Here is a 26,512-nt window from a genome sequence, read left to right as displayed (position 1 = left end):
CTGGTAAACACTTTTCCTTCCAGGGTCCTTCTGCTTTCTCTTCTTTGAATAGAAATTTGGTTTTAATTAAAGCTGCCTTTCTGTGGAAAATGAAATAAAGTAGATTTTGTTGCTACTGCCATGGTTTTTACTGAAAAAAAGACAAAGGCAGGAGATACTGATTTGAAAATTTGAGTCAGCTGTTGAGAGTATTTTCAAACTTGACCATTTCAATGCAAGCAAAAAGTGACTGCTTTATTTTTAATGAAGAGTAAGAAAAGACATCAGCCTTTCTGTAGTGTCTCCTTCTGCTCAGAGCTTAGTCTCTGTTCTCTCAAAGCACTGTATGCCTCTGACAACAAGTTTTCCTCTCCATGCATGTTTATGTTTGCATTTAATACAGCTGCAAAGCACCAGCCTGGCTACCCTGGGTTGCAATCTTCTCAGGCTGGTAGAATTCACTGGGAAGAGCAGCTGCTCTTGGGTTTGACCTGAACCAAACAACAGTTTTACCTTCCTCCAAACCACAGGACAGTGGACAAACTGCCAGCTTACTACTGTGTAAAAGATTGTTCTGAACACCCATGATAACTGGCAGGATGCAATTTGTTCCTACCCATCACCTGCACCCTACTCATCCAACTTTCACCTACATTCTTACTTGGGTGGATCTAGCAGGTGTCTCTTCATTTTCTGCAGCTGATGATCTTTACCAGCTCTCTTTAAAGGGCTGTAGTATGGCAGCAGCAGTGACATGAATAGCCTGACAGAGAGTGAGTTGTTTGTATTCATGGGCTAAATGAACTGCTGTGGGAAGCAAAGCTATTCTCCCCTAAGTTTTAGGAAAAAGCCTTGGGTTGCTGCTCGGTCAGGGGCAGGGTGGGCTAGTGCAAGGATGGGAAGTGTGGAGAACGAGGGGTCTCTGTGCTCATCAGCTGTGGACTGCTTCCTGTGCTTCAGGACACAACCTGTGGCTGTAGAAGTGCTCCCAGGTGGGTTTTGATGCTTTGCTCTCAACTTTGAGGTTATTTTTTTCCCCAGTGCTGTGTCCTTTAGCCACCTGCTGTTTTCTCCTACCTTTGCAAGCAAGTACTTTTTCTCTAAAATCTAGAGGGCTGTTTGTCTGTGGGTTCCCACTTGTTCAGGGACAGGGCTGCTTGGCTGGGCTTCCTGCTTTGGTTTGTGGTGTCCTGAAGTATAGGGGGAAAGGATCTGCATGAGACAGTTAGAGCAAGCCAGGAGCTCTGCAAAGGGCAGCTAAGAAAGCTTTCCCAAGTGAAGAAGCCCTTTCCTAACCTCTTCCTGGATTTGCTGTATGCTGTAGTGCTTTAATGGGAATGAAAGTAGAGCTCAGTGCTGGCCTTGAGCTATCTCTTAGGTGCTTGGCAGGGGAAAGCTTGAGGTCTTTTGTTTTGTTGTTTACAATCTTTTTTCTTTGCCACTAAAAGCATATATTTGCAGGAGTCCCCTGTGCTCCTCCTGAGCTGAAACTGGGGCATCTCCCTCTACTGCACGCAGCCCTTGGTCTGGGTAAAAGCAGTGGGCTGTTTTATGTGCCTCTCTCTCAACTCTGCCCCTCCAAACCCCATGCTTCTTCCAAAACATTGCCTGCTGTCCCAGTGACAGCCTGCAGGCCTCTTTGCCTCTCCATGCTGGCAACTAGCCCTTCCTAGAGCAGGAGAGGAAGAGGCACTTGCACAGAGGGGTTTGCAATCTAGGTTAGGTAGGAAATGATGCTGAGAGCAGTGACATCAGGGAAGAGGGTGGGAGGCAGCTTGCAGATGACGAGTCTATGAGGTTGCCTCTCCGTGCAAGGTACGTGTTGCATTAGTAATGTGTTTGTAGCAAATAACGCTGGGCTAGCATGGGAATGTGGGTCACCACTAGCAGAACTGTTGAAGGAAGGAAGGAGGAAGCTGCTTGTGCTGTGCTGGGAAGAAAACGTGTGTTACTGAGGGATGTTTGGAGGGGAGAGATTTAACTGCAGTAACTGCTCCAACTTGTAAGTATCAGCTTTACATTGTGACTGCGGGTGCTTGCTGCCAGGGGGATGGATACGGTCCAGGTGGTGGGAGTGTCATGGTCCTTAATCTTTAAGGAAGGTGTGAATGCAGTGGTTTGTGTTGCTCATGTGTAATAGTCACGTTATATCAGGAAACTCCTTGACTTGCTTGGTGATGCTCTCTGTGGCCCCAGCTATGCCTGTAGCATCCCTGCTGCCCCAGCAGGCATAAGGAGGGATGCAGCCAGGCATGTATAACCAAGGATTCCAATGTATTTTCGTGACCTATTTCTGGCTCTGTTGTTCAATGCTCAGGAAATCCCTGTTCTTTAGGGGGAGTAGGGTTTGTTAGTGATAAGAAAAAACCTATTTGACTGCTCAGGAAATTTAAACCAGAAACTAACCTGGCTTGGAAGGTGGCCTCAGGCTGGGGGAAGGTGGCCCTGAGCCTGTATAGAAGGTGATTTGGGATGGGGATGTATATATCCTCAAATTGTGCATAGTACTTGAGTGCAGAAAGAGACTTTTGCCTCAGAGCAAGTACATTTAATGAAAGCACCTTGGAAAGCCCTGCCCTGAGTCTGCAGGGGCTTTTGAGTAGCTTCAGTTCTGCCAAGAAACAGTGGAGCAGAATAGGGCTGGTGGAGGGGGGCACGAAGGGGCTGCCAGGCTGTGGCCCTGGCAGAGCTCTGCAGCCCTTGCTTGGCAGTGATGGTCCTGCCTAGCTGCAGGCTGTGGAGCCCTTGGTAAAGCAGACTTGTCCAAACCCCTCAGAGCAAGTTGGGAACTTGTCCTGCATCCTGTGCTGTCAGCGGAGACCTCCAAGCCAGATGGATATGTTTCTGTGGCTTGGGCACATGCTACCCAAGCTGTGACTTGCCCACCTGTGCCTGAGACTTTTTTTTTCTTCCAAGTCTAGGATCAGAATGATACCCTTGGGGCCAAAACCAAGCTTGTGGGGATTTCAGATTTATAAAGAACAGGCTATCCCACCTGCTGCAGTCACATGTGTGGAGGTGTTAAACTGTGGGCTTGCTTGGGTTTTTCTGGTAAGAGGCTCCTGGGCAGTAGGTGAGAGCCCTCACTCTTTTATCTACTGCTGCCATTTGCAGCTTGGGGCTTGTTCCACACACCTGCCCTGGCCAGCCCCTGGCATGGAGCCTGGAGCGAGTGCTGCCAGCTCCAAGACAGCAGGGTCAATGGCCCTCTGCTGTGACCATGATATCTGGCCAGCCTGTTGGACGGATGTAGTCCCAAGGCAGCTGTTGGATGACCTTCAGTAAACCTTGGTGAGCCAGACTGTCAGGGCAATAAGGACTATGGTCAGTGGGAGGAGGAGAGGATTGATCTGTCTGGGTGCTGCCTGCATGCTGTCCCCACTGGCGGATGCCTGCTGGGAGAAGCCCTTGTACCAACTGCAGGGCAATGTATCAGACAAGGTCAGGGTCTCAGACCAGCCTGATGATGTAAGCTCACTCAGTCAATAGTTTGAGCGTTTTTCTTCAGATTCCTGCTTTCCCTTTCATATCCATTCAGAAACTCTAAAACCACAGCCTGTTGGGAATCTTTTGTGCTCCTCATCAGCTCTGCATCCAGATCCCAGAACTGGTGGTAGTGCTCAGTTCAGTGGCTCTCTGGAGTGTGAGATCCTAAGAGCCATGGAGGAAGGGCTCGGAATGGGCTTGTGTTTACCTCAAGACTTGTTGTGCTACAAACTCTTTACCCAGGGAGATGGGCTCTGGCAGTTGGTGCTGCCAGTTCCTTAGTCTGTAGAAGACCTATTCCAGGATGACAACTTGTGTCTACAAAGGCTTTCTCTCTCTTTATTTTTTAATGGAGATGAGGTGGTGGGATAGAAGTATATTTCTGTGACTCTTTTGATTCTTTCTTTCCCTCTAGTAGGAAAGCTAGGGCACAGCCAGGGAGTAAAACTAAGTCTTAAGATATCTCTGCAGTCTACTACTATGCAAAACAAGGAGCTCTCCTCCATACAGGTTACACTGCTCAGGCTTTTCTCTTGCTCAATCTGTGTAGCAGGATACAGGCTCAGATCTCTGCCTCATGGCAGAGGAAGAGTTGGTGATTATGATTGGTGGTGGCAACTGCCTGCATGGCTGGGTGTCAGGGATACTCCATGGTGGGAATAGCAGCTTCTAGTCCTGGCTGTGTGTCCTTGGGTAAGTTGCTTGCTGTGATGTATGTGAGGGCTGGTTTACCTCCTCCAGGGCCCTGAACAGTTGGAAGGGGAAAAGGATGTGGCAAGTGTGTGATGTATCCCAATACACGTTATCTTTCTGAGCACTCTCCTTGTCCCTCCTGGGGACCCAGGGGTGGCTCAGGGATGCTGGATGGTGATGCTTTAGTCCAAGCCCCCTCTGCCATGGAGAGAGGGTGTGTGTTTTGTGGCACTTATCCCAGTCCTGTGAGCTATTGAGGGCTCCTGGCAGGGCTGGGAGGGGAGCTGTCCTGGTTCCTATAATTTCCTGGTTATTTTGGTATGTGGGTGGAAGGGGGAGGAGGGTGGCTATGGAAAGAAGAGCAAGGTCAGGAAAGAACAAACATGCCTCTGTGCACTTGCGATCACGCTGCCAGCTAATCGGCTTTGGTGCCTCAACTCTCCTCACAGAACTCATCAAGCACGGCCGTGAGAGGATAGAGCAAACCATCAAGGCCTCTGGCTCCAGGCTCTGCTCATAGTGAGTATGAAAGCCTCCCAGTGGGATGAGAGCCCTTTAAAAGCTCAGCCTGTGCTGGCTGGGCGGTGAATGGAGCTGGCTGGCACTGGCCAGATGTGGGCAGGCCCTGGAGACAGCTGCAAGCGCCCGCTGCTGCCTGACAGCTCATCTCCTGCCATGGTCAGCCTGGCTCTGGAGGAGGGGGCCTCTGGGATGGCTGTGGGTCTTGTGGTGCAGGAGGGCAGAGAGGGGAAGCACCCACAGGTGAGATATGGGGGACGTTGGTGGGATCTTTGGGCCCCCTTTTTGGAAGCGGCAGGGTGGAGGGTGGCTGGAGGATGAGCCTTTAGAGCCTCCTTGTGGTGTGGGAGAGCTTGGTGGGGCTGAGGGGGAAGAGGCAAAGCTCTCTGGGGCAGGGGAGAAAGGAACAGACCTGTGTGGACAGGATTTCCTTTGGTTTTCCTTCTGTCATCCCTTTGATCCTGGGTTTTGCAAGGAGCATGGAGGAGTCTTTAAAATCCAAGGGAAGATCCCTGGGGGTGTCAGGACTCATCCCTCCCTGAGGATGTTTGAACAGAGTGGATCTGAACCAACAAGTGTTGTTCAAGTCCAACTTCTCCACTCCAGCAGCAGCTGCACTGAATAGATGAGAGATCTGCTTTAAGGCCTCTGCTCACCAAATCTGCCCTGGCTGTCATGGCCAGCCCCTCTTCCCTGAAAAGTCAACAGCCCCAAACTGCCCTGGTCTGGAGGAATGTAGTGGTCGGACTCTCCTGGCCAACCTGCGGGCACACTCACTGGGTTTCAGGGCTGGGTGCTGCAGCATCCCTGTACAGTGGGGTAGGGGCTGCCTCTCCCTCCAGAGGAGTCTGGCCATGACCAGGAGGGCTGCAACCTCGTCTGGCCCTTATGTGGTTTTTGCAGGGGCTGTTCTGGTCTTCACATGTTGGTGGCCTGACCAGTTCCTGCTATACTGAGATATTTAATGTGCCTGTGCTTGTTCATATCACGTGTGCACCCAGGAACCTTTTCCCCCCCATCTCCTGTCAGCATGTACCCACTGTCACTGCCTCCCCCAGAGTAGTTCCCACCCCTTAGGAGCAGCAGTGTTACCAAGGAGGTAGCTGGGGAACTCAGTTGAGCTCTCCTGTGATGGAGAATGCCTATGACTCTGTGCTGGTTCCTGGCAAGTTAATGGTGTAATGCTGTTTCTCTTGGATTTTGTTTTCAATACTGCCTTGCTCTTCTTTTCCCAAGTGCTGAACGAGTTGTTCTTTTAATGGATCGTTCCAGGAGCCCAGACAAAAGCACCCAGGTGAGATCATGGCTCTGAGCCAGCAAGTCCTCACCTTTGAGATAAGGAGAGGAGCTGATGCCTGTAGGAGAAGCAAGGAGGACAGCCTGCATTAGCTTGCTTAGTCTTACTGTGGCCTTGTCCCTGTGGATGATGCTGGGTGGAGAAAATGGAGAGCAAAGAGGCCCTATATAGTATTTTGGACAAGGCATAATGCTGTCAGAGTCTGGAGAAGGGAAGATTCCTTGCGAGTAGGAAGAGAAGGAAAAACATGTGCATGTATCCCCTTCTCACTGGGAAGAGAGGCAACACCTCTGTGGTGCTGGGCACATGTAAGGCCACTTCTAGGGCTCCAGACTGGCAGTTTTGAGGCGTAATAGGAGTGGTCAGAGGGCTACAGGGTTCAGGAGGATGCTGATGTCGTGCTGCAGGAGTGCTCCTCTGAGCTGTGCACAGGGCTTCTCACCTTGTCTCAGTACTGTGGTGAGCAGTACTAAGCACTCAATATTTTTTCTTTATATAATTATGGGATGAGGATTTCAGCACAGACTCCAGATTAGTCCAGCCCTCGGCTTGGGGCTGATACTGCTTTAGTGCATAGCTCTATTCTCCCTTTCCCCATCACTTTGAAGTTTTCTGAGCACCTACTGTGTCTCTTGCTGAGGGGAATTTATCAATGACTCTGTGCAAGTGATGCTGTATTGGGGAATGGAACGCACAAGCTGCAGCATGGTCCTTGTGACTAATATTGTTGTTATCTCCTCTAGCCTCCAACACCAACTGACAACATCAACCTTGGACCCTCCGCTAACCCAAAGTAAGCTCCCTGCAAAGGCTGGGGAATGCAGTTGGTCTCTGTGTCTTATATGGGTGGTGTCTGCCAGGGTCCTGACAATTACATTACTTGGCCTTTAATACTGTGCATCACCAATGACACCAGTTTTCAAGACATTTAGCTATAGCTGGTGTCTTACCATAATCATACTTTCCTGTCCATGTCTGAAGTCTCTTGTCCCATCTCTCTTGAGAGATAGTAAGGGAATATCCTCCTCATCACTGCTGTTTTCCTGACTGTCTCTCTAGAAAGGAGGATAAACTGTGTCCTTTGTAAAGATGCTGCTTGGTCCTGACAGACACTGTCACCTGCTGCTGTGTTCAGCAGGTGTGTTGTTGAGGGATTGCTCATCCTCTGCCAAGTTCAGTGACATACCCAGTGTGAATCCTCTGCTTGCTGGGAGCAAAGGTCACCTGTTCAGTGCCCTTTAATCCCTTTCACAAACACTTGTGTTTCCAAGAAGGAACTCTGATGGTAGTGTTGCTGTTACATGTTTCTCTTCCAGTAGCTTTAACTTGTTCAATTCTTGCCTCATCAGTGCCAAGCCAACAGACTTTGACTTCCTGAAGGTTATTGGCAAAGGAAGCTTTGGAAAAGTAAGTGGGTTTGGATGGGTGGGCTGTAGCTCTTTAGAGGCAGCTTGGAAAGAAAGGAACTTCTTGGGGAAGGAGTTTCTAGCTGTGTTCTTTGCTTGATCCTCTCCTGGGGAGTTTGGCCTGAGTAAGACTGAGATTAGATGAGACCTCAGATAGGAAAATCGTATCTGAGCTATTTTGAGCTGTCCTGCAGTCTCTAAGGATAGAGGTGTGAGGTGTTTTATGCTCAGGGTGGTGATGGTGAGGAGCAGTACTTGATTCAAACTGAGGTTGAGACTTGTTGAGCTGGCAGAAGATCTTCAGACAAATCTGTACCTTGTGAGATAGTAAGGATCCACTTTAAATGTTTTGGAGCATTTGGAAAGAGTCACCAGTTTTTATTGGGTGTGTAAGGGATGGTTTATGAGGATGTTGTCCTTAGTCTTTAAAGCTTTGTACCTGCTCCTCTGAAGCTGTGCTCTGTGTATAACCACTCACAAGATTGTTGAGCTAATGAGGAAACACTAACCCAGCAGCAGAAGGTGAGACTGAAACCTGTGTCTGGGACCTTCTGTTGCAGGTTCTCCTGGCCAAACGCAAGTGTGATGGGACTTTTTATGCAGTGAAAGTCTTGCATAAGAAAACCATCCTAAAGAAAAAGGAGGTATGTCCGTTCTCCTTGGCTAGTTCTGCAAATAGTGGTCATATATCTTGTGACTGGCATTCACACAGACAACTTGCATGTTAATCAGATTTCTCTGTGTCAGGGGAACATGGAGAGGAACTGAGATGACTCAGGTCATATAGGATGGAGTGGTTCAGATGGGGCTGAACTGTGGTTCTCCTGGGGTTGGAAATGACCCTCTTGGGTTCCAGCTTCCATCTGTTTTAAACAGCAGTGAGCCCCTACTGAAATCTTGCCTGAAACTCTAAAGCTTTGTCTGCTTTCTGATAGCAAAATCACATCATGGCAGAACGTAATGTGCTCCTGAAAAATGTCAAGCACCCCTTCCTTGTGGGACTCCATTACTCCTTCCAGACCTCAGAGAAGCTGTACTTTGTGCTTGACTATGTGAATGGAGGAGAGGTGAGTACCCTGACAGGCTGTATTTTAATCATCTGTTTGGTCCTTTCCATACAAGCAGCTTTATTGCCTAGAAGTGTTTCTTGTCAGAAGATAATGATGTTGAGGTATAATGGTGCTTAGGTGGCTGGCAAGGACCAGCCAAGAGTAGCTGGCATGCTGTCTCATCTGTAAATTGAGTGAGGGTCTTGCTGGCTATGACTTGAGTCAGATGATTCCCAAGGCAAGGATGTTAGGACATCTTAATCTTATGGAGAATATGGGGAATACTGATGTTGGTGAGCTTTAGGCAAAAACCCACTTGTGGGCCATCTCTAGGTCCTAGTGTAGTGCTTGGATGATGCTACATACTAGATCTCTTCTGTCTTGTAGAAGCTGTTCTTTTGAGCTGTCTTTCTATGCTATTTGAAACTGACTGGGAGATACTGTGGAAATAGATGTCTTGCCCAAACAGAATTCATGTTGGGAGTCTTAGTGGGTTCAGCTTTGTGCATGTAGCACTTCTCATGGCCATACTATCACTATAATGGACTTGTGAGTGGCAGTGAGCACAGAAGCAGTTAAGAAATGAAAAAATTGAGATTGTGACATAAGAGGACAAATGAAGCCATTTCTAGAAAAGTGCTTGGATTGCTTGAAGTCACTTGGTTTGGGCTTATTTAATACTGTTCATTGGCTACTTGCTGCAATGAGATTTTCACTTGAGTAGCTGTCTTTCAAGTTTGCTCCAGATGTCCTTCAACTTTCTAGAAACAATCAGCCTTATGATCTGCTTGTAGCTCTTCTTCCACTTGCAAAGGGAACGCTGTTTTCGTGAACCCCGGGCCCGATTCTATGCTGCAGAAGTTGCCAGTGCCATTGGGTACCTGCATTCCCTAAACATCATTTACAGGTAAGATGTGTCCTGCTGGGGAGAACAGGGGCACCAAGTCTGCCCAGCCAGGTAATGTGCAGTGCTGGAGAGGAAATGTGCTTCACTGGAGCCCTGCAAAATGTAGGACTGGAGTGGTTGAATCTCTTACCCCAGATAAGATAGTGGGCTGCTGGCACTTTATCCTGCAACAGGAGTGCTGTCTGCATGGGATATGATAGCCAATAAATACTCCCAGAGTGACAGTGGGAAGGAGAGAGAATAGTTAAATGTAAAGATCCCAAATAAACCTGGCTAAATAAGTAAGGAATTGTCTCAGCAGTAACTTATGCATGGATAAGAAGTGAAATGCAGGCTTATACCTGATCCTGTATGACAGCAGTCTTTGTTTGCATATGTGTATGTTGATACCCAACAGTGATGGGAGTCTGCACTTTGGGAAGATCTTGGTGAACTGGACTGGGAAGTTTTGTTAGCTCCTGTTCTGAGTTGATGCTGTTTCAGATCTGGCTTTTCTAAATATCAGTCCAAATCTGCTCAAACAAGCACTTTTTGTTTTGCAGGGACTTAAAACCTGAGAACATTCTCCTGGATTGCCAGGTATATTCAGAGCTCACACTGTTTTCCTTCTGGCTTTAAAAGCATCAGGCCCCTTAACAGAGGACTATGGGTCTGCAAGTGGGGCCATAGCTCACTTCATTGTATAGACTTTGCATGCATGCATCACTGCATTTCTTGTGCAGATCCTGCAAGAGGGAGTGAGGCAGCATTCTGCAGAGCTGCACACTTGGGGCCTTCTTGGCTCATTCCCAAAAGCCTTGCTTTGGGGGAAAGGGGTCATGGGGTGGTAAGTGCAAGTCACTGCAACTACTCTGGTATGACTATTGTATAAACTGTATCTGGGATAAAGCAGTGACGAAGTACAGCAGTGCTATGTCTCTTCATAGCCATGCATTGTAGACAAATTAAAAACAACAACAAAACCCTCAAAACCAGCAATCCACACTCTTTTTCTGTAGACTCCTGTACTTGTACTAGAAGATGTCCACAAGATGAGGGAGGGTAAGCAGAAGAGCAGTAGAGAACTAAAATGTACATGAGGTGCAATGTGAAGGCAAATGGTTGGAAATCCTGTCTTCTCTCTAGACAGTGGGTCAAGCTGAAATTTCTCTCTTCCTTAGGGGCACATAGTATTGACTGACTTTGGACTCTGCAAAGAAGGAATGGAGCAAGAAGAGACAACGTCTACTTTTTGTGGCACTCCTGAGGTACAGCACATGCTGAGATTTCACTGTGACCTGGAGACTGAAAGCTTCTGAGTGCTCTGGGTCTTAGGCTTGTATGGATGCTCAGCATCTCAAGATACAGGTTCTGTGAATTAGACCATTTTGGGCTCTTTGAGGTTGTTAGTGTGAAGCTGGAGTTCAGATAAGGCCGCCCCTACTCAGCAGAGACAGTTTTACCTGTAACAGCTGATTAGTACTTTAAATTTGCTGTGCTATCTGGGGCAGGGATCCCTGTGTTTGGAAATTGCTACTCCTGTGAAACTGGGGCTGTTCCAGGTGGCTGTGGAGACAACCTTGACCCTGGGAGCCCATGAGAAAGCCTGTAAGCAGGCTGTTTGCTTGCTCTTATACCCTGGAGCTGCAGAACAGGGAGGCTGTTGGTACTGACATACACAGGACCTTGCTATGCCCTTCTGCATGTCCTTGGTGTGCACAGCTGCAAAACACTCTGTGCAGAGAAGACTAGACTTTCTTCTGGAACATGAACCCTTAGAGGGGAGGAAGTGCCTGTTCCCAAATGCTAAAACCTATCTCAAATTTGATTTGGAGGCTTTTTCCCTGTTTGTTACTGAACTGGGGGTTTTGGTAGCCCTTTGGTCTAGGTAATACACCTGTCCTGCTGCCCTTCCTTGGGCAACTTGAAGAAGGGTCTTTAAACAAGATAACTTTCAGTATTTAAGCTTAGAAGAAGTGGGCAGTAATCTTCTAGGGGTGGCCCTCTGCTTTCAGTGGTGACTCGCTTGTGCAATAATACAGCACAAACAAAACAGGAATGTTTGAGCTTGTGGGTTTTGTATGTTGTGTTTTTCCTGCCCTACACAGGGAGCCTGATAGCACACAGATAATTCTGTGTGAGACCAGCCTTGATGTGCTGCTTATTCTGCCGGCCACTTCTTCCCTGTTGCACCTTGGTGGTGATTAGTCGTTTTGCTGATTTGGACAGACTTACTGGGACTGAAAAGTGCAGCTTTCTCAAAAGCACAGGAGCCTCTTAGAGGTGTAATCTGTCACTGCAGGACAAGTTTGCTGGTCAAGTTGTGGAGGATGGCAAGTCTTTGTACAAGATCTCCAGAGGAAGAGAACCTTCTGTAGCCCAGAAAAACCCTTTGGGGGTTTTAGTAGGCATCTTCCCACTTGCTTCAGAGCAATGTGAGTCTATCACAGCTTAGTAGGAAATGCATCTGTGTGCTTACTAAGGCATTTGCTCTGTTTGAACTTCAGACAGGTTTGTATGTTGAGGACAAAGATCTTCCTTTGTAACTGTGACTCTGTTTACTTCTGACTTTTCCCAGTACTTGGCTCCTGAGGTGCTAAAGAAGCAGCCATATGACAGGACAGTAGACTGGTGGTGCCTAGGAGCAGTCCTGTATGAGATGCTGTTTGGGCTGGTAAGTCTAGAAGCTGATTGTTTTGTGCTACATATGCAAGCTGTGATGTGAGGTTGGTCTGGTGCTCACATGGTACCTGACAGACAACAGAATCCTGAATTCAGTGACCTGTTTCAATCATACCATTACCTTTCAAACAGACAGATGTGTTTGTCTGAGATATCACTGGTCTCACTTTGACTGATGACATATGGTGCTTTATGGTAGCTCATGTTTTACCTGGCTGCTTCTCCTCTCTTTCAAATTAGCCTCCTTTTTACAGCCGGGATGTGTCTCAGATGTATGACAACATTCTGCACAAGCCACTCCAGATCCAAGGAACCAAGACAGTGGCAGCTTGTGACATCCTCCAAGGGCTTCTCCACAAGGACCAGAAGAGGAGGCTGGGTGCCAAGACAGACTTTGTAGGTTGCCTCCATTAGGATCAGGGGGGAGGATAGATAGGAAACCTTTCTATTCTGAGCCTTTCTTTTGTAACAGGACTGCCTTGGAAAAAGCTTTCTGTGCATGCTAATGTCATTCAGCCCCCTAAAAGAGACATATTGGGTTGACTTGGATTTTCAAAGGCAGACAATATGATTCAAGGTGTGGTGACAAGCTAGGACACCAGTGTGTGATGGTGTCACTTCCCTTCATGACCCTCTTGCACTAAAGGTTTGCTACATGAGTATGTGCTAGCTCCAAGTCTTGCTTTAACTATGTATTGCTATTAGAGCAGTTGTCAGGCTCTGGAAAAGGAGTTGGCAGAAGACTGACTTTCCTCCCTTCTTTCTCTGCAGCTTGAGATAAAGAGCCATGTATTCTTCAGCCCAATAAACTGGGATGACTTATATCACAAGAGGATTACTCCTCCGTTTAACCCCAATGTGGTAAGTGCGTATTTCTGTTGGTACCTGTTATGTAATAGTACAAAAGGAATCTGCTCCAGGGGTCTTATGCTGACTGAGGGATGCTGAAGGGCAGGTTAGGAACTGCAAATGCAGTGGTGATGATGCTTTTGGAAGAACAGCTGTTAGACCATCTAAACACAGGGGGTCGGTTGGGATCTGCTCACCTAAAAATCACTGTGTGCCTCTGCTCCTTGGTTTAGGCTGGTCCAGCTGATCTGCGGCACTTTGACCCAGAGTTCACACAAGAAGCAATCTCTGCCTCCATCACCCGCACACCTGACCTAGCAGCCAGCAGCTCCAGTGCCTCAGATGCATTTTTAGGATTCTCTTATGCACCAGCTGAAGAAGGCATCTAGGTTTTATAAAGGCTTTGAGAAGCCAGGGTTTTTTTAACTGAATGGGTTTTATGTTTGTGCTTTTTTTTTTGAAAGGATGGGTGTTGTCCTTTGCTCATGGTTCAAGGACATTGGGAATAATACACTAACTGGTTGGGCTGGAACAGAGCTCAACTCTCGTTGTTTGGATTTTCCTCTAAATGACTGTTCTGCGGGCAGGGAGAGACACTGTCCCTGAGTGTCTTGTGCCCCTTGGGAGGATTGCATTCACTCTATGGTTGTATTTATGGTTGAGGTATGTACCATCACTCACATCAACAGCTCTGTCCCTCTAACCAGACACTTTTTTTTTGGTGGAGCCAACTCTGCCCAGCTCTGTCCAACGGCTTTGCCACCCCCCACAATAGAGAGGGGAAACTCTTCACACTTCCTTCTAAGTGAACTGTGACATTTAAGCCACACATCCAGGACTGATCTGGGCTGATGAAACAGTTTCTCAATTGTTGCTTTGAAGGCAGCTGTGGGTCTAGATCCAGAACTGTGCTGTGGCCTTTCATGCCAGATGGTCCCCTCCCCAAGGTGAGTGGATCGTGTCTCTCTGATCCAGGGCTGAGATGCTGAAGCAACAAGGATGTTGTTATGGGGGAGCAAGCGTGTGTGCAAGAAATACCAGATCAAATGGATGGGGAAGACATTAGGTTGCTTGGTAAAATATAAATAAGGTTATGGTGCAATCCAGTGTGGGGGGGGAACCTTTCATGCCATGTGCTTGACTTGCCTGAGGCACACCAGCACTACTGCCACGAGCACCAGCAGGAGCATGGTGGGGCACAGGAGAGCAGCCAGCCCAGCTCTGCACTTTGTGCTGGGAGAGGCCAGCAATGCTGAGCCCTTGCATGTGGGAGAGGGGCAGCATGTAGTACAGTTATTTATTCTGCCTTAATTTAAAGGCTGGTGTACTCATTCAATGACACTTCCTGCTTTTTTAAAGTCATTTTGTTGTGTTCCTGAGGGGAGGAGGAAAGGGTTCAGCCCTAACTGCCCCCCAGAATAAACAAGCACCTGTCTAGACCTTGATGCTCATGCTGTGGGGAAGCATCTACTGGACCAATTTCCATCAAACTTTCTTGTACCTCCTAAAGTAACCAGAAATATGATGTGGTTTATATTAAAGTGCATACTCTGATCTGCGTTCACCTCTGTCCTTCCTAAGGCAAGGCGCTGGGGGCTGAAGCAGGGTTACGGGCTTTATAGCTGAGAGCTACTGTACTCCAGCACCTGCCGGCACACACAAAGTCACTTAGCTCAGTTCAACAGACACTCCCTGTTTTAAGCTAACCCAAGGCGGGGGAGGGGGGAGTGTCATTCTATCGGGGCCCAGGAGCTTGTTCCCCGGGTGGTAGCTGACTGAGGGGCCCGGGGCGTGCTCCGAGCCAGGCCAGGCGCGGGCTGAGCCTGAGCTCCAGGCGGGAGGGAGCCGGGGCCCGGCTGCGGCTGTACCCGGAGCCCCGCTCCGCTCCCCGGCCCCGCAATGGGGGGGGCTCCCTTCGCCTCCTCCCGGGCAATGAAGCGGGCGGCCCCGCGCATGCGCCCTGCGGCCCCCGCGTTGCTGGGCGGAGCGCGGCACGGGAGCGGAGGCCGTTGCCCGGGCTCGTCCTGCCCCAGGCCCGCGGCGGGCTTCGGCCGGGCAGCGGGAGCGCTGGAGGCTCCCTGCGCGCTCCCAGAGCTGGCTTCCCGCGGCAGTGCCCGGGTAGTCCCATGGACGGGGGCCAGCGGAACGCTGTAGTCTTCAATGCGTCCAAAGGGGAGGCCAGTAGCTACAAATCCCTGCGGAAAAGGCTTCGCGGTAACTGGAAGATACAGAGGTGAGGGACGGATTTTGTTCTGAGGGCTGGCATGGCAGGAAGCCGCGTTCTTGTGGTTTGGGGGTCCTCTACTGACAGGACCGAAGACGCGCCGAGGTGAGGCTTCTCTCAGCCTTCCCAGGCTGTGCTCATCCCTCCCATGTGCGAGGCAGAGCCCGGCCGTCAGGTGAGAGGGCCGGGTGCCCCCTCATCACCCCTGTGCAGCCCGCGGGGAGGGCTGGAGTCACCTGCAGGCCGTAGAGAGATACTGATATTTGCGTGTGGTTTGCATTAAATACCCACACTGTCTTTGGGAATGTGTATCATAAGCTAAGATCTCTTCTGCGTTGATTGTGCTCAGTGGCATTAGTAATTTCACTGTTGGATGCTGTGCATGGTTGTCTTTGGAGCTTCCAGCCATCTTATCCGTAGAAGAGAGAGCATAAGTTTTAAGGATGAAACTCCTGATACGAGTGTTTGAGCCTATCTGGAGTTGAAAACAAAAAAACAATAAGAGGAAGCTCATCGGATGGAAAGTTTAATACTTTCCTAATGCTTTATGCCCATTCTTGATCTCACAGTAACTTGTTAGGGGGACATTACTATTTAGTAGGTTGAAATCTGTAAGGATTATTTTTACTTGAGTTGTCACTGTTAAAAAACCCAGATAAAAGCATGTGAAGTAACAGATTTGCTTTGTGTTTATTTTGCAAGTCCTTAAAGAAAATTGTTCAGGAATATATCCAAGAATAACCTATAACTTTATTCATCTATTCATAGCTTAAAAGATGAGATCACGTCTGAGAAACTGTTTGGGGTAAAACTGTGGATTACTGCAGGGCCTAGGGAAAAGTTCAGTGCTGCTGAGGTAAGCAGTCAATAACTGTTTGCAAATTAGTCATAAGATCTGCTTAATGTAAAACAGAAACAACACAGAAGACTTCACAATAGTACTGCTTAAAAGGAATTTACACATATTGAAATTTGAATGCTTTTGTCATAGGATCAAGTTAATTGCAAATAGTCAGTCAGGTACCATAGAATCATGGAATAGTTGGAAAGGACCTCTAGAGAACATCCAGTCCAACCCCTCTGCTAAAGCAGGACCACCTAGATCAGGTCACACAGGAATGTGTCCAGGTGGGTTTAGGAGACCTCCAGAGAAGGAGCCTCCACACCCTCCCTGGGCAGCCTGGGCCAGGGCTCCCTTACTCTTATAGTAAAGAAGTTTTTCCTTACAGTTAAGTAGAGCTTTTTGTATTCCTGCATTTGTTCATTACCCCTAGTCATGTCACTAGAGACCACAGAAAAAAGTGTTTCTTGACAAACACCCTATAAGTACTTGTAGGTGTTAATGAGATTCCCCCTCAGTCTTCTCCAGGCTAAAGAGCCTCAGGTTCCCGTAGCCTTTCCACATAAGAAAGTTCCTCCAGTCCCCTGAGCATCACCTACTCACTTTCCTACTACACTGTCTTTTTCCTCATCTCAGTATAAATTGCTGCTGTGCGTGTGTAGCTTCTTTCACATGTATTTTTTTCTGGATCTTTGTTATTTTCTAGTTTTTGGTTCTGAAGAAATTCCTGGAGGATGGTGGAGCCATCCTGGTGATGTTAAGAGAAGGTGGAGAGTCCCGAAATGGCACAAATATTAACTTTTTCTTAGAGGAATATGGGATCGTTTTCAATAATGGTAATGGGACTTACTGATACTTTATGCTAAAATGTTTTCAGCAAAATCTAGAGAGCAGGTTCAGCTTTTGTTGATATAAGCCAAGCAGGTCCCTCTCACAAAGCACATTTTTTGACCTAAGAGGTGTTTGTCTTTCTTGAAATCAATGGATGTAGGCATTGTAATACTGGAGAACACCCAGGGCTTCCCTTGGGCAGAGTAATTTGATAACTCAGCCATCTCCATTCCTTTGCTGTAGTTGTTAATTTTAGTGGTATTTACTAACAACAGCAAAATAATTCTAGTGACATTTCTTGGTTAAAAGCTTTTCATTTAAAACATTTTTCCATGTTTTTTTTAGTGAGTTCTATCACTTCATAGTATCACTTTAGCAGACCAACAAAACAACACTCATTAAATTTTGTACTGCCAATGTGGAAAAAAAAAAACCAAATCCAAAATAACTGTGTCTCAGTGTACATAAAATATTTTTAGGGCCTTTGGTGGTATTTCTGTCTAGGCTGTGACCATTTTTGCATCAAAAGTATTTGATTCATTGTGCTCTTGGAAGATGTATTTAAAAAAAAAGATGTATGAAAACTTCACACATACTTCTCTATGCTGGGTCATCCTTCTGCCTCTTCTGCTTTGCAGAAGACATGGAGATGTGCTAATTTTTCATGGTTTTATTTGAACTTTAAAATATATTCCTGTTCTAAATCTGTATGTCCAAAAGTAAACTGTGGGGAACGCTGAAGTGAATTCTTTTGGGAGACACATACCAACTCTGTGGTGTTAGAAACAAACACTCGGGGAGTCTCGGAACTACATTTATTCTTCATTGCTGGATCTAGCACACTTGTCAGCTAAGATGTAATTTTTTGTCCTTGCTTCAAGATGCTGTAGTACGAAATGTGTATTACAAGTACCACCACCCAAAAGAAGCACTAATCTCTGATGGAGTTTTGAATAGGTAAATATTTGGGGTATATCAATCTTACAGTAAACTCTTAGAATCCGTGTTATTTTCAGTAAGTTTTGCTTTTCAACATCTTGTAGGGGAATCAGTGAAGCTGTAAGAAAATCCATGCTTGAGACAACAGATGAAGATGGAAGTGGACGTGACTCACAGTAAGTGTTTCCCTTTGAAGAAGCAGATGTGAAAATATTTAGAATAACTTGGAATTACCAGGTCTGTAATCTAGGAGGAGTGTGTTTTGCTTGTGTTGAGGTTTCCTAATGTATTTCTTATGTCAGCTTCTTGCTTGTCAAGGTTATATCTGTAAAGATAAATCTGGTTAGTAGTGCTTAGTAACCAATAAAAGAGCAGGAATAATGGGTTTTGAAGGAAATTATTCCTCTCCTGATGAGATCCTGTTTGCCCCTAGTCTGTGTGTATTCAAATTTAGTTAAACAATGTAAACATGAATAACCTCTGGACAGCAGCTGTTCTGACTGCATGGATGAGCAACCCTACATCTTTTTAAAGAGTCTTAATCCAGGGTAAGGTATTGCAATTTTTAGTTTACCATCTCTCTGTGCTGCAGAGGAGTGAAAAGACTTTGAGAGGAAAACAGCTTTTCTGTAAACAATTAGAAATGTTTACAGTCTTCCTTGCAGCTCGTTTTTAGACTAACAAATGATCATGTAGGTCATTACAAGGAAATATGTATGTGTAGTTCTGTTCCAGAATATGTATTCATCTGTGAGTTAAATACAGGCACATGAATGTGCAAACAGAAATCAAGAGTGTTCTTTGTTCTTTATTTAAGACAAATCATCAGCCTGGAAAAAAAACCCCAAACAGTAGAAAGAGTCTGAAATATTGTTATAATGATCTGACACCAAACTTGGTGTCCAGTTTGTATTTTAGGCAGACAGATTAGTATTATAAATATGTCCAGCCTACCTGATACATACAGATACTTGCAGTGTTTCCCTGTTTCCTGCAGATCTCTCACTTTCCTCTATCCATTTGGTGCCACGCTGAATGTGATGAAACCAGCAGTGGCTATTCTGTCAACAGGATCTGTCTGCTTCCCACTCAACAGGCCTATTCTTGCTTTCTATCAGCATGAGGTATGACTGGATTTAACAAACCACGTGTTCTCCCCCTACCCCACACAAAAATTGTGAGTGTATTTTCTGAGAACACTTACAAACCCACTTGTATTGATGTATCTGCAAACTCCAGATGAGCCTCGTGACTGCTGTCACCTTTTATGGAAAACTTCTGTGCATGGGGTTCAGAGAAGAATTCATTTGATGGTCAGCAAAGATTATATATATTTGTTTGGTTGGCAGATGGGTACTTCTAGGGATTTTTGGGGTATTCTTTCCGCTGTTTTGGTGATCATTTAGTAAGATTATCTTCAGCTTCATAAAGATGCCACACTAAGTTAAGGAACAGGACTGTCATCCTGGAACCAGAAGATTATTGAATGTTATCTCACCCATCCAGCTGGCTTAATTTATAAAAAAACATTCAGAAATCTATAGTTGATGGGTAAAGACAAAGGATTAATATTGTTTGTTAATGTAAACACAGTAATATATATATTTTTACTAAGTAGATGTGTTTCTAACACTGCTGTGAGGGTTTTTTTAGTATCTTTGTTAGGAAGGTTTTGTTTCCTGAGGATGCCCAGCTTCATCCACCATGTGTCTGAAATAAACTCTGTAAATCAAAGATAATAAAGTAACATGGAGTAAACTTAAAAGAGTACACTTACTGCTCACATTTTATCTGCAGTTGCCTGAGGCAGAATGAAATTGCTCCACCTGCACAGCATTTGCACATAGATCCAATGGACTCATGGACTTATACCTAATTTTGCAGCCACGATCATGCTGATGTTATTTGCATTAATAATAGAGTTCTGGTTTTGTGATTTAAGTCATCTAAGTTATATAAAGCCTTAACTCTGCTGGTTTATAGCCATGGTGATTGCTATTCTTGCTTCAAGACTGTGCCTGTTTATGTTGAGTCTCATGTGCTTCACCTGATGGGTGAGGAGTGTCTTCTAAGAGTTACAACTGTGATGTAAGTGAAATCCATATAACTTCCCTGCACCTCTGTGAAGTGATTTGCATTGGTTGATCACTGAAGTGTAGTAGGTTTGTGCAGTGGAAACCACTCCATATTGTACTGATAGTTCTTCCTTTGCTATAAGATGGTGACATGAATGTTAAATAGAGGGCATCGTTTTTCCTAGCTAACTCAAGCAAGTTACAGACAGAAGGGTAGACAATGAAGCCAGAGACAGAGGTTGTCTCTCAAGCATAGCAGAGAAACTTAGTAGAACAAAACCAAGATCTTTTTTAGTGAAAAGGAGGTTCAATAAAGAATAGCAACAGAAAGTTGGAGGAGGGGATGCTACCCAGTTATCTATTTTGGATAAAGCATGTAGAATTCAGGTGAAAACCTTGCAAAACATGGAGTGTGAGACATCAGAAATCTGTTAAACTGGAGCTTTATTGGATGTATCTTCAAATACATTACAGCAGTATTTGTGTTTATATTATGCTGTGAGTTTCACACTTGGTGCAGACCCTTAGCATGCTGCTGTGCTCTTGTGAGCTTGCCAAGCTTGAAAGTGCTTTTGCCACTACATATTCAAAATCTTCTGTTTCTTTAAATCACTGTGTAATTAGACAGCATTAACAGTTGCCTCTCAAACTGTGATTTGGAAGAATGTTTTGCTGTATTGTATTCTTTGTTGATAGAGTCAAGGTGGAAAATTGGCAGCGCTGGGATCTTCCCACATGTTCAGTGATCAATATTTAGATAAAGAAGAAAACAGTAAGATCATGGTAAGTTGGTTGAGGGATATTTTTGTTAGAGACAAACACCATAGTGGATCTTTACAGCACTTAGAAAGCAATCCAAGCTCACTAGCTTCATCTTAGAGCAAGACAGCTGTGAAATGGATTCAGTATGGAGATTCTAACCCAGTTCTCACATCCTGAGGAGTTTGTTAGAGCACAACTAACAAGAAGGAGGTTTTAAAGATTCATTTTATTATTTATATTATAGAACTCAGAAAAGTTTTTTCTGCTTCTGTTCACCACTTTATGATTATTAATATTTAAATATTAATCAGTGGGGCTTTTTTGTTTACTACTTTTTCTTCACTCTTTCAGTCTGTGATTATGGCTACTGATTAATAATAAACCTTTGCATATGTAGCTCCTGATACCTAGAGATTGTAATGCACTTTCTGAAGTGGAGTATGTAAAGTTGTTATGTGTAAGAAGGGAGATTTTCCTGCTGAGGTGTTTCTGAAAGTATGTACCTCATACAGAGTATGGTCATTGCCATGACTTGGTGCTTCCAGATGTAAATACAAATATAGTTAGTATTTTTCTCTACAGATATTTTTTGTATCTGGTAACAGGACAAGAGATAATGGATAGAAGCTGGAACACAAAAAGTTCCATTTAAATGAAAGGAAAAACTGTTTTACTGTGAGGTGAGGGAGCCCTGGCACAGGCTGCCCAGGGAGGATGTGAAGGCTCCTTCCCTAGAGGTCTTTAAAACCTGCCTGGACATGTTCCTGTGTGACCTAATCTAGGTGGGACCTGCTTCTGCAGGTGAGTTGGACTGGATGATGTCTAGAGGTCCCTTCCAAGCCCCACCCATTTTTTTATTCTTTTTCATGGTATGTTATTCCATAGATTTAGTACAAATGTTTAAGCATGATACAAGATTACTTGGATGTTCCTGAAATGGATTTTGCACTTTTCTAGGATGTGCTTTTCCAATGGCTCACAACATCAGATATCTATTTAAACCAGATAGATATGGAGGACCCTGAGGTAAGAGAGATCCATTACCAGTAGGTAAATAATATTGTGATCTAGCATTAGGAATTTTGGCAAATGGTGTATCTAGCACAAACTGGTTAACTGCTAGATGGATGCTGTTGTTGCAGACCCTTTATTCAAGGTCTAAGATTAAATAGACATAGACTAGGAATAAAAAATAATGGTGTATGTCTCAGATTGCTGTTTATTATCACATTTCATTTGTGAAAGTCTCTTTCAAATTTGGCTGTGGTTATGAGATCACTTGCTGTTCCAGCATAATAAGTTTGTACTTTGCTCTGAGCCCTCAGTCAAGAGGAGTGTGCACAAAGTGAAGACAGGAGATCTGCATATCATTAGGGATCAACCAGTATATCAACTTGAGTTGTTTTATTGATTTTTTTAAACTGATGTATACAAATGGTATTTTATTTGGAAGTATCATGTGATAAAATTGTATACTCTGTGTGCGTAAGAAGAACTGTCTTGCCTAGTTGACTAGTAAGCTATCTCTTTTAATTTTAAAGAATTAACAGAAATCCAGATACCCTGTCCATGTGATGAGTAGCTTTAGAGCCCAGAGAACAGAGTCTGTACAGTTTAGGAAGTTGTACTACAAAAGGTGATACTTGGTGAAGAGTGAAATAATTCTTTCTAGATGAGATTTTAGGTGAGAGAGAATCTAGAAAGAGACTATGTAAATGGATTGGTCTTTTGGAATCATAGGTGTGTGTCTTTGTGTTCAGATTTCAGACTATACCATGCTCCCAGATATAGCTGCGCTGTCTGAGCAACTGCGAGTCTGTCTGCAAGAAGGCGACGAGAACCCAAGAGACTTCACAAAGCTGTTTGATACATCCCTTTTCCAGCTGGATACAAGTGCTCTCCCTTCAGTTATCAAGTCAGCAGCTGTGATTTTTATCATTAGCGTTATTTATTTATTTTTTCAATTCTGTATTCTGTGTTTCCTGTTTGTGTAAGAAACAGCATTCTGAATATTGACATACCAGAAGATTGATTTTTTTTTTACAGTGTGAGAGTGGTGTTTTCTCTTGCTTCTTTTCTTGGCTGTAGTTTATGACATTGTTTTTTTCTTAGTTCTGACTACTGCTGATTCCATGAATTGCTATTTTTAGTAGAGTTATCTGTGGTGATGTCGGGCACTTTCTGGAGTGATGACTGAAGGGTAGCTGGTTTCCACTTTTGAATTACTTGGCATTTTATGAAGTTGCATTTCATTCCTCTTTGCATTTCCCAATAACCATGTCTTGAGATTTACCTGCTGTTCAGCTTTACTAGTTGAACATGTTGAATAGCAGGATTAATAAGGTTTCCATGAAACTCCACTCTGTTGTGGACATTTTTCTTCTTACTCTGAATTTCTTGTATTTTCACTAGATGTGAATTCCCAGTGGGATCTCCCTTCTGATCCCATAACAAATAATTTTAGAAATAGTTTTTGACTACAGACTTTCTGAAAAATCTTTTTGAATCCCAAGGCATCTCTTTGTGAACTGGGTCACTTTTTCCTCATATATGTTCATCCCTTTAAGAGTTGCTTCAAGAATTGAGGCATAACTCCTTTTTTATCATCTTACATATCACCATTATTAGTGATACCTGGAGTTCTTTGGGGGGGTTCTAAAATTAGATGTCGCTTGTTTTTATGCTATGACTCTACATAATGTTGATGCTGGTGTCTTCATAAAAATCTCTGTAGCTCGCAAGTGGAAATGGATGTTGTATCATTCTCTCATACTTTGTCTTTTTCTGTGCTGCAGAGCTTATGAGCAGCTGAATGTGAAACACGAACCCCTGCAACTCATTCAACCTCAATTTGAGACTCCAATACCTGTCCTTCAGCCAGCTGTGAGTGATCTTGCTCAGAAAGAGCATGGAGAACCCTTCTGCTTTGTGTAAAACTTCTATGTGTCATTTCCATATTTCTTTCAATATTCATGTGAAGATGTTTCCAAGGTGAGCTGTCATGGTGAGCTTAGTACCTCAGCTCTCACCTGGATCTCATGGGCAGAACTAAAAACAATCTGCAAATGGAGTTTGTGACCTAAACTCATTTGGAATATTCAGTTATTTTTACAAAACATAAATGGGAATTTTAAAAAGTTGGAGCTTTGTACTGTGGATTTGGGAGTTGCTTTTGCTTTATAAAAGGTCCAATCTAAATCCAAAATCGTTGTCTTAGAGATCTGTAAAGTGTAAGAAAAATATGTGGCAATAAACTGTGCTAATTCTTCTCTTCAAGGTTTTTCCACCTGCTTTCAGAGAATTGCCTCCCCCTCCTCTGGAGCTGTTTGACTTGGATGAAACTTTTTCCTCTGAGAAAGCTCGTCTTGCGGAGATCACAAACAAATGTAAGTGGAGCAGACTGATAGTTTACACATTTATATATAAAGTCCAGGTTTTTAGAGGAAAATGGTTGTTATATTTCATTTTATAACAGCCTCATTTATGAAAATCCACTGCTTTCATGCTGGGACGAGAAATTGGATGGCCTTGCAGATTAGATTGATTATGTGACTTTATGTACTATGGCATTTTATTACGTTTCTCTTTGCTGTTTCCTTTGTCGTGCACAAATTGTTTTGCACACTCTTACTGATTCATTTCACATCTTTTTATGCTTAAAGACATGTTAAGTCTAAACAAAACGAGAAAGTGCAGCTGCAGGAATCCATTATGGCTAGTCCATCAAACTTAATTATAGCATTTAACCTCCGAGAATGCCAACAAGAAATGGAGATTTGTAAGAACTTTTTGCCCAGCTGATACGGGTATGTGTGATATTCAACTCCTTGCTTCCCTGGGATGCTTCTGTAGGTACTGATGATGACCTGGAGTTTTATGTACGAAAATGTGGTGAAATCCTAGGAGTAACAAGTAAACTCCCAAAGGAGAAGCAAGATGCCAAACATATCCTGGAGTACATCTTCTTCCAAGTGGTTGAGTTTAAGAAGCTGAATCAGGTATTTTTAGTAACAGAAATACAAGTGAGTAGTTGGTAGTATCAGCACTGAGGCTGACGTATCTCTGTAGCAGCTGCATGTGTCACAGGCAAGAGGCACAGTGCTGTGTGAAGGCATTTGTTGTACAGTAAATTAGATCACTCCAGTGTGATTCAGGATACTTACGACTCTTAATCTGTATAGAATGTGTAGTGCTTCAATTTCTTAAGTCTCTCATTAATTGGAGGATCTATACAAGCAAGTGTAGCTTTGTGAATTTCAGCTAAATGCAGTTCATTGGTGGTGCATTTCATGACAGCAGTGTGCCCTCGTGAACAGTGCTGGCTAAGCTACAGTGCAGATGTGAAACCAGCATTGTTACAGGCAATTCTGTGTTGGAATAATTTCTTTGGTAGTGAATTTAATGCTTTGAAGTCTGTTTGGAGCATATTGGCAGATCAGCTGTTTTTACTAATTCACAACAGTTTAGTTCAGACAAAAATCTGATGTTTCTACCATATTGTTAATTTTATTTTCTCCTCCTTTCCCCTTTCCTAAGGAACGTGACACTGACACAAGTGAAGCTGGATTCCAGAATGGTAACTGAGGCCTGGCTTTCCCCAGTTTGAGACAGACCTTTTAGCAAAAACACACTTTTAACATTTTTTGCCAACCTCTATGATTGATTGGGACCACCTCAGTAGTTCACTGAATGTTTGGACTGTTTCTATGCAGTAGTTTGGATAATTAATGCCTTTCAAGGAAGTGCTTCTGTTTTGCAAACACTTCCCAAATAGTTTCCTCTTTTTCTACTTTATTGAAACTGTAATTTTGTAATATATATAAAAAAATCTATACTAATAAATTGTGGGTTTGGTCCTTCTTTGTGGCTCTAGTATTTATTTTCTTGTAGCATGCCTTACTGTGGGTTCTCTTGATGTGCTTAATTGCACGGTGGGAAAGATTGTTATTTTAGTTTGTGAACTGTCAAAAAGAAAATAAGGCCATAAATCCAAGAGCAGCTGAAAATATGCTCGTGTGTCACCCTGGGCCAGTCTCCTTTTGTCTCTCTGCCAAAGTGGAGCAAGAAGAGATGGAAAACATTCCTTCTGAGGGAGGGGAAGAATCGAAATTAAGCACTAATGACATTGTTGCAGATTACTGCCTCATATGAGTCTGGATATACATCATTTTGAAAAGGACCACATTTGGATCCTTATGAAAAAAAGTGATACTGTGCAGAAATGGAACACTTGAAGGGGCTGCCCAGATGGGGTGTGGAGTCTCCTTCTCTGGGGACGTTCCAAACCCACCTGGACGAGTTCCTGTGTGACCTGCTCTAGGTGACCCTACTCTGGTACGAGAGGTGGACTTGGATGATCTTTTCAGATCCCCTCCAGTTCTTAAGATTCTGTGATTTTGTGAATATTTTCACTTGCAGTTATTTCATACCTAGCCCATTTCCAGGGATTAACAAGCTAGGTAATGCACAAGAATGGAAATCCAGATGAAATTAATTGATGATTAAATGCTCAGTGAACTGCAAAAAAATAGAGCCAGGGATGAGAAGTTAGAAGTGAGAACCAGTGAGAAGAAAAGATTTGTCAGCATGGTTAACACCACGTATCTTTGTGACACTTTGACATACAGAAAGTGCTGTACTTAACACTTAAACTGTTTAATGCAAATTCTTACCCCCACTGAAGTCTTCTAAGCAGCCTTTCTTACACCTGGGCTTTGTCTTCCTCTGACACATCTTTTAACGTCAAAACTGCTTTTTGCAGAGCATCTGTTCGTCTTTTATCCTACAAAAAACCTTTTCATTTGACATGGCAGGCCAAGCAGGAGGCAAAATTGACACAAGGTTTCTTAAAGAAGTTGTCCCACAGCCCCTGCCACATCAGTGGCCAGGTAAGATGTGCTAATGTAGTGTTAGCAGTAGTGGTCTGACATTAGCAGTGTAGTCTTGTTACACTGCAGCCATGCCTTTTTCTTCTTCTTTCATTTATTTGTCTTA

At 44.4% G+C, this 26,512-nt stretch overlaps 2 protein-coding genes across 4 annotated transcripts; both read left to right on the top strand.

Moving 5' to 3' along the window:
• The first annotated feature begins 778 nt into the window (after positions 1-778).
• Positions 779-13,235, top strand: SGK2 (serum/glucocorticoid regulated kinase 2). The gene is made up of 14 exons (XM_010207741.2): positions 779-971; positions 4,608-4,677; positions 5,914-5,971; positions 6,718-6,767; positions 7,324-7,381; positions 7,941-8,024; positions 8,316-8,447; positions 9,224-9,336; positions 9,879-9,915; positions 10,497-10,583; positions 11,894-11,989; positions 12,238-12,393; positions 12,769-12,858; positions 13,080-13,235. Exons 1-14 carry the CDS (start codon positions 779-781, stop codon positions 13,233-13,235), a joined length of 1,380 nt encoding a protein of 459 aa, XP_010206043.2.
• A 1,601-nt stretch (positions 13,236-14,836) lies between these two features.
• Positions 14,837-25,357, top strand: IFT52 (intraflagellar transport 52). 3 transcript variants are annotated; one of them, XM_010195913.2, is made up of 13 exons: positions 14,837-15,079; positions 15,839-15,926; positions 16,618-16,747; positions 17,624-17,699; positions 17,786-17,857; positions 18,679-18,805; positions 20,453-20,539; positions 21,476-21,544; positions 22,279-22,433; positions 23,314-23,401; positions 23,796-23,904; positions 24,371-24,516; positions 25,055-25,357. In XM_010195913.2, exons 1-13 carry the CDS (start codon positions 14,973-14,975, stop codon positions 25,100-25,102), a joined length of 1,302 nt encoding a protein of 433 aa, XP_010194215.2. In that variant the 5' UTR covers positions 14,837-14,972; the 3' UTR covers positions 25,103-25,357. The 3 variants fall into 3 exon arrangements, with proteins under 3 accessions (XP_010194215.2, XP_061864910.1, XP_061864911.1); XM_062008926.1 differs by lacking the exon at positions 15,839-15,926 and having other exon boundaries at positions 14,996-15,079; XM_062008927.1 differs by lacking the exons at positions 14,837-15,079; positions 15,839-15,926; positions 16,618-16,747; ... (1 more) ...; positions 17,786-17,857; positions 18,679-18,805 and adding an exon at positions 18,934-18,994.
• Positions 25,358-26,512: the final 1,155 nt, after the last annotated feature.

This window comes from Colius striatus, chromosome 16 (genome assembly GCF_028858725.1).
Source record: "Colius striatus isolate bColStr4 chromosome 16, bColStr4.1.hap1, whole genome shotgun sequence".
NCBI classification, from domain to species: domain Eukaryota; kingdom Metazoa; phylum Chordata; class Aves; order Coliiformes; family Coliidae; genus Colius; species Colius striatus.
Note: the sequence above shows the minus strand (reverse complement) of the source record. Positions and strands in the feature narration are given on the sequence as shown.

What these genes read in the sequence shown, in the direction of transcription:
- SGK2 (XM_010207741.2), top strand. Translation starts at nt 779, where the DNA reads ATGAACTGCTGTGGGAAGCAAAGCTATTCTCCCCTAAGTTTTAGGAAA. An exon ending in GGCTCCAGGCTCTGCTCATA is followed by an intron (nt 4,678 to 5,913) that starts GTGAGTATGAAA and finishes TCTTTTCCCAAG; the next exon opens with TGCTGAACGAGTTGTTCTTT. An exon ending in GGACCCTCCGCTAACCCAAA is followed by an intron (nt 6,768 to 7,323) that starts GTAAGCTCCCTG and finishes TTGCCTCATCAG; the next exon opens with TGCCAAGCCAACAGACTTTG.
- IFT52 (XM_010195913.2), top strand. Translation starts at nt 14,973, where the DNA reads ATGGACGGGGGCCAGCGGAACGCTGTAGTCTTCAATGCGTCCAAAGGG. An exon ending in TACCTGTCCTTCAGCCAGCT is followed by an intron (nt 23,402 to 23,795) that starts GTGAGTGATCTT and finishes CTTCTCTTCAAG; the next exon opens with GTTTTTCCACCTGCTTTCAG. An exon ending in TGCGGAGATCACAAACAAAT is followed by an intron (nt 23,905 to 24,370) that starts GTAAGTGGAGCA and finishes ATGCTTCTGTAG; the next exon opens with GTACTGATGATGACCTGGAG.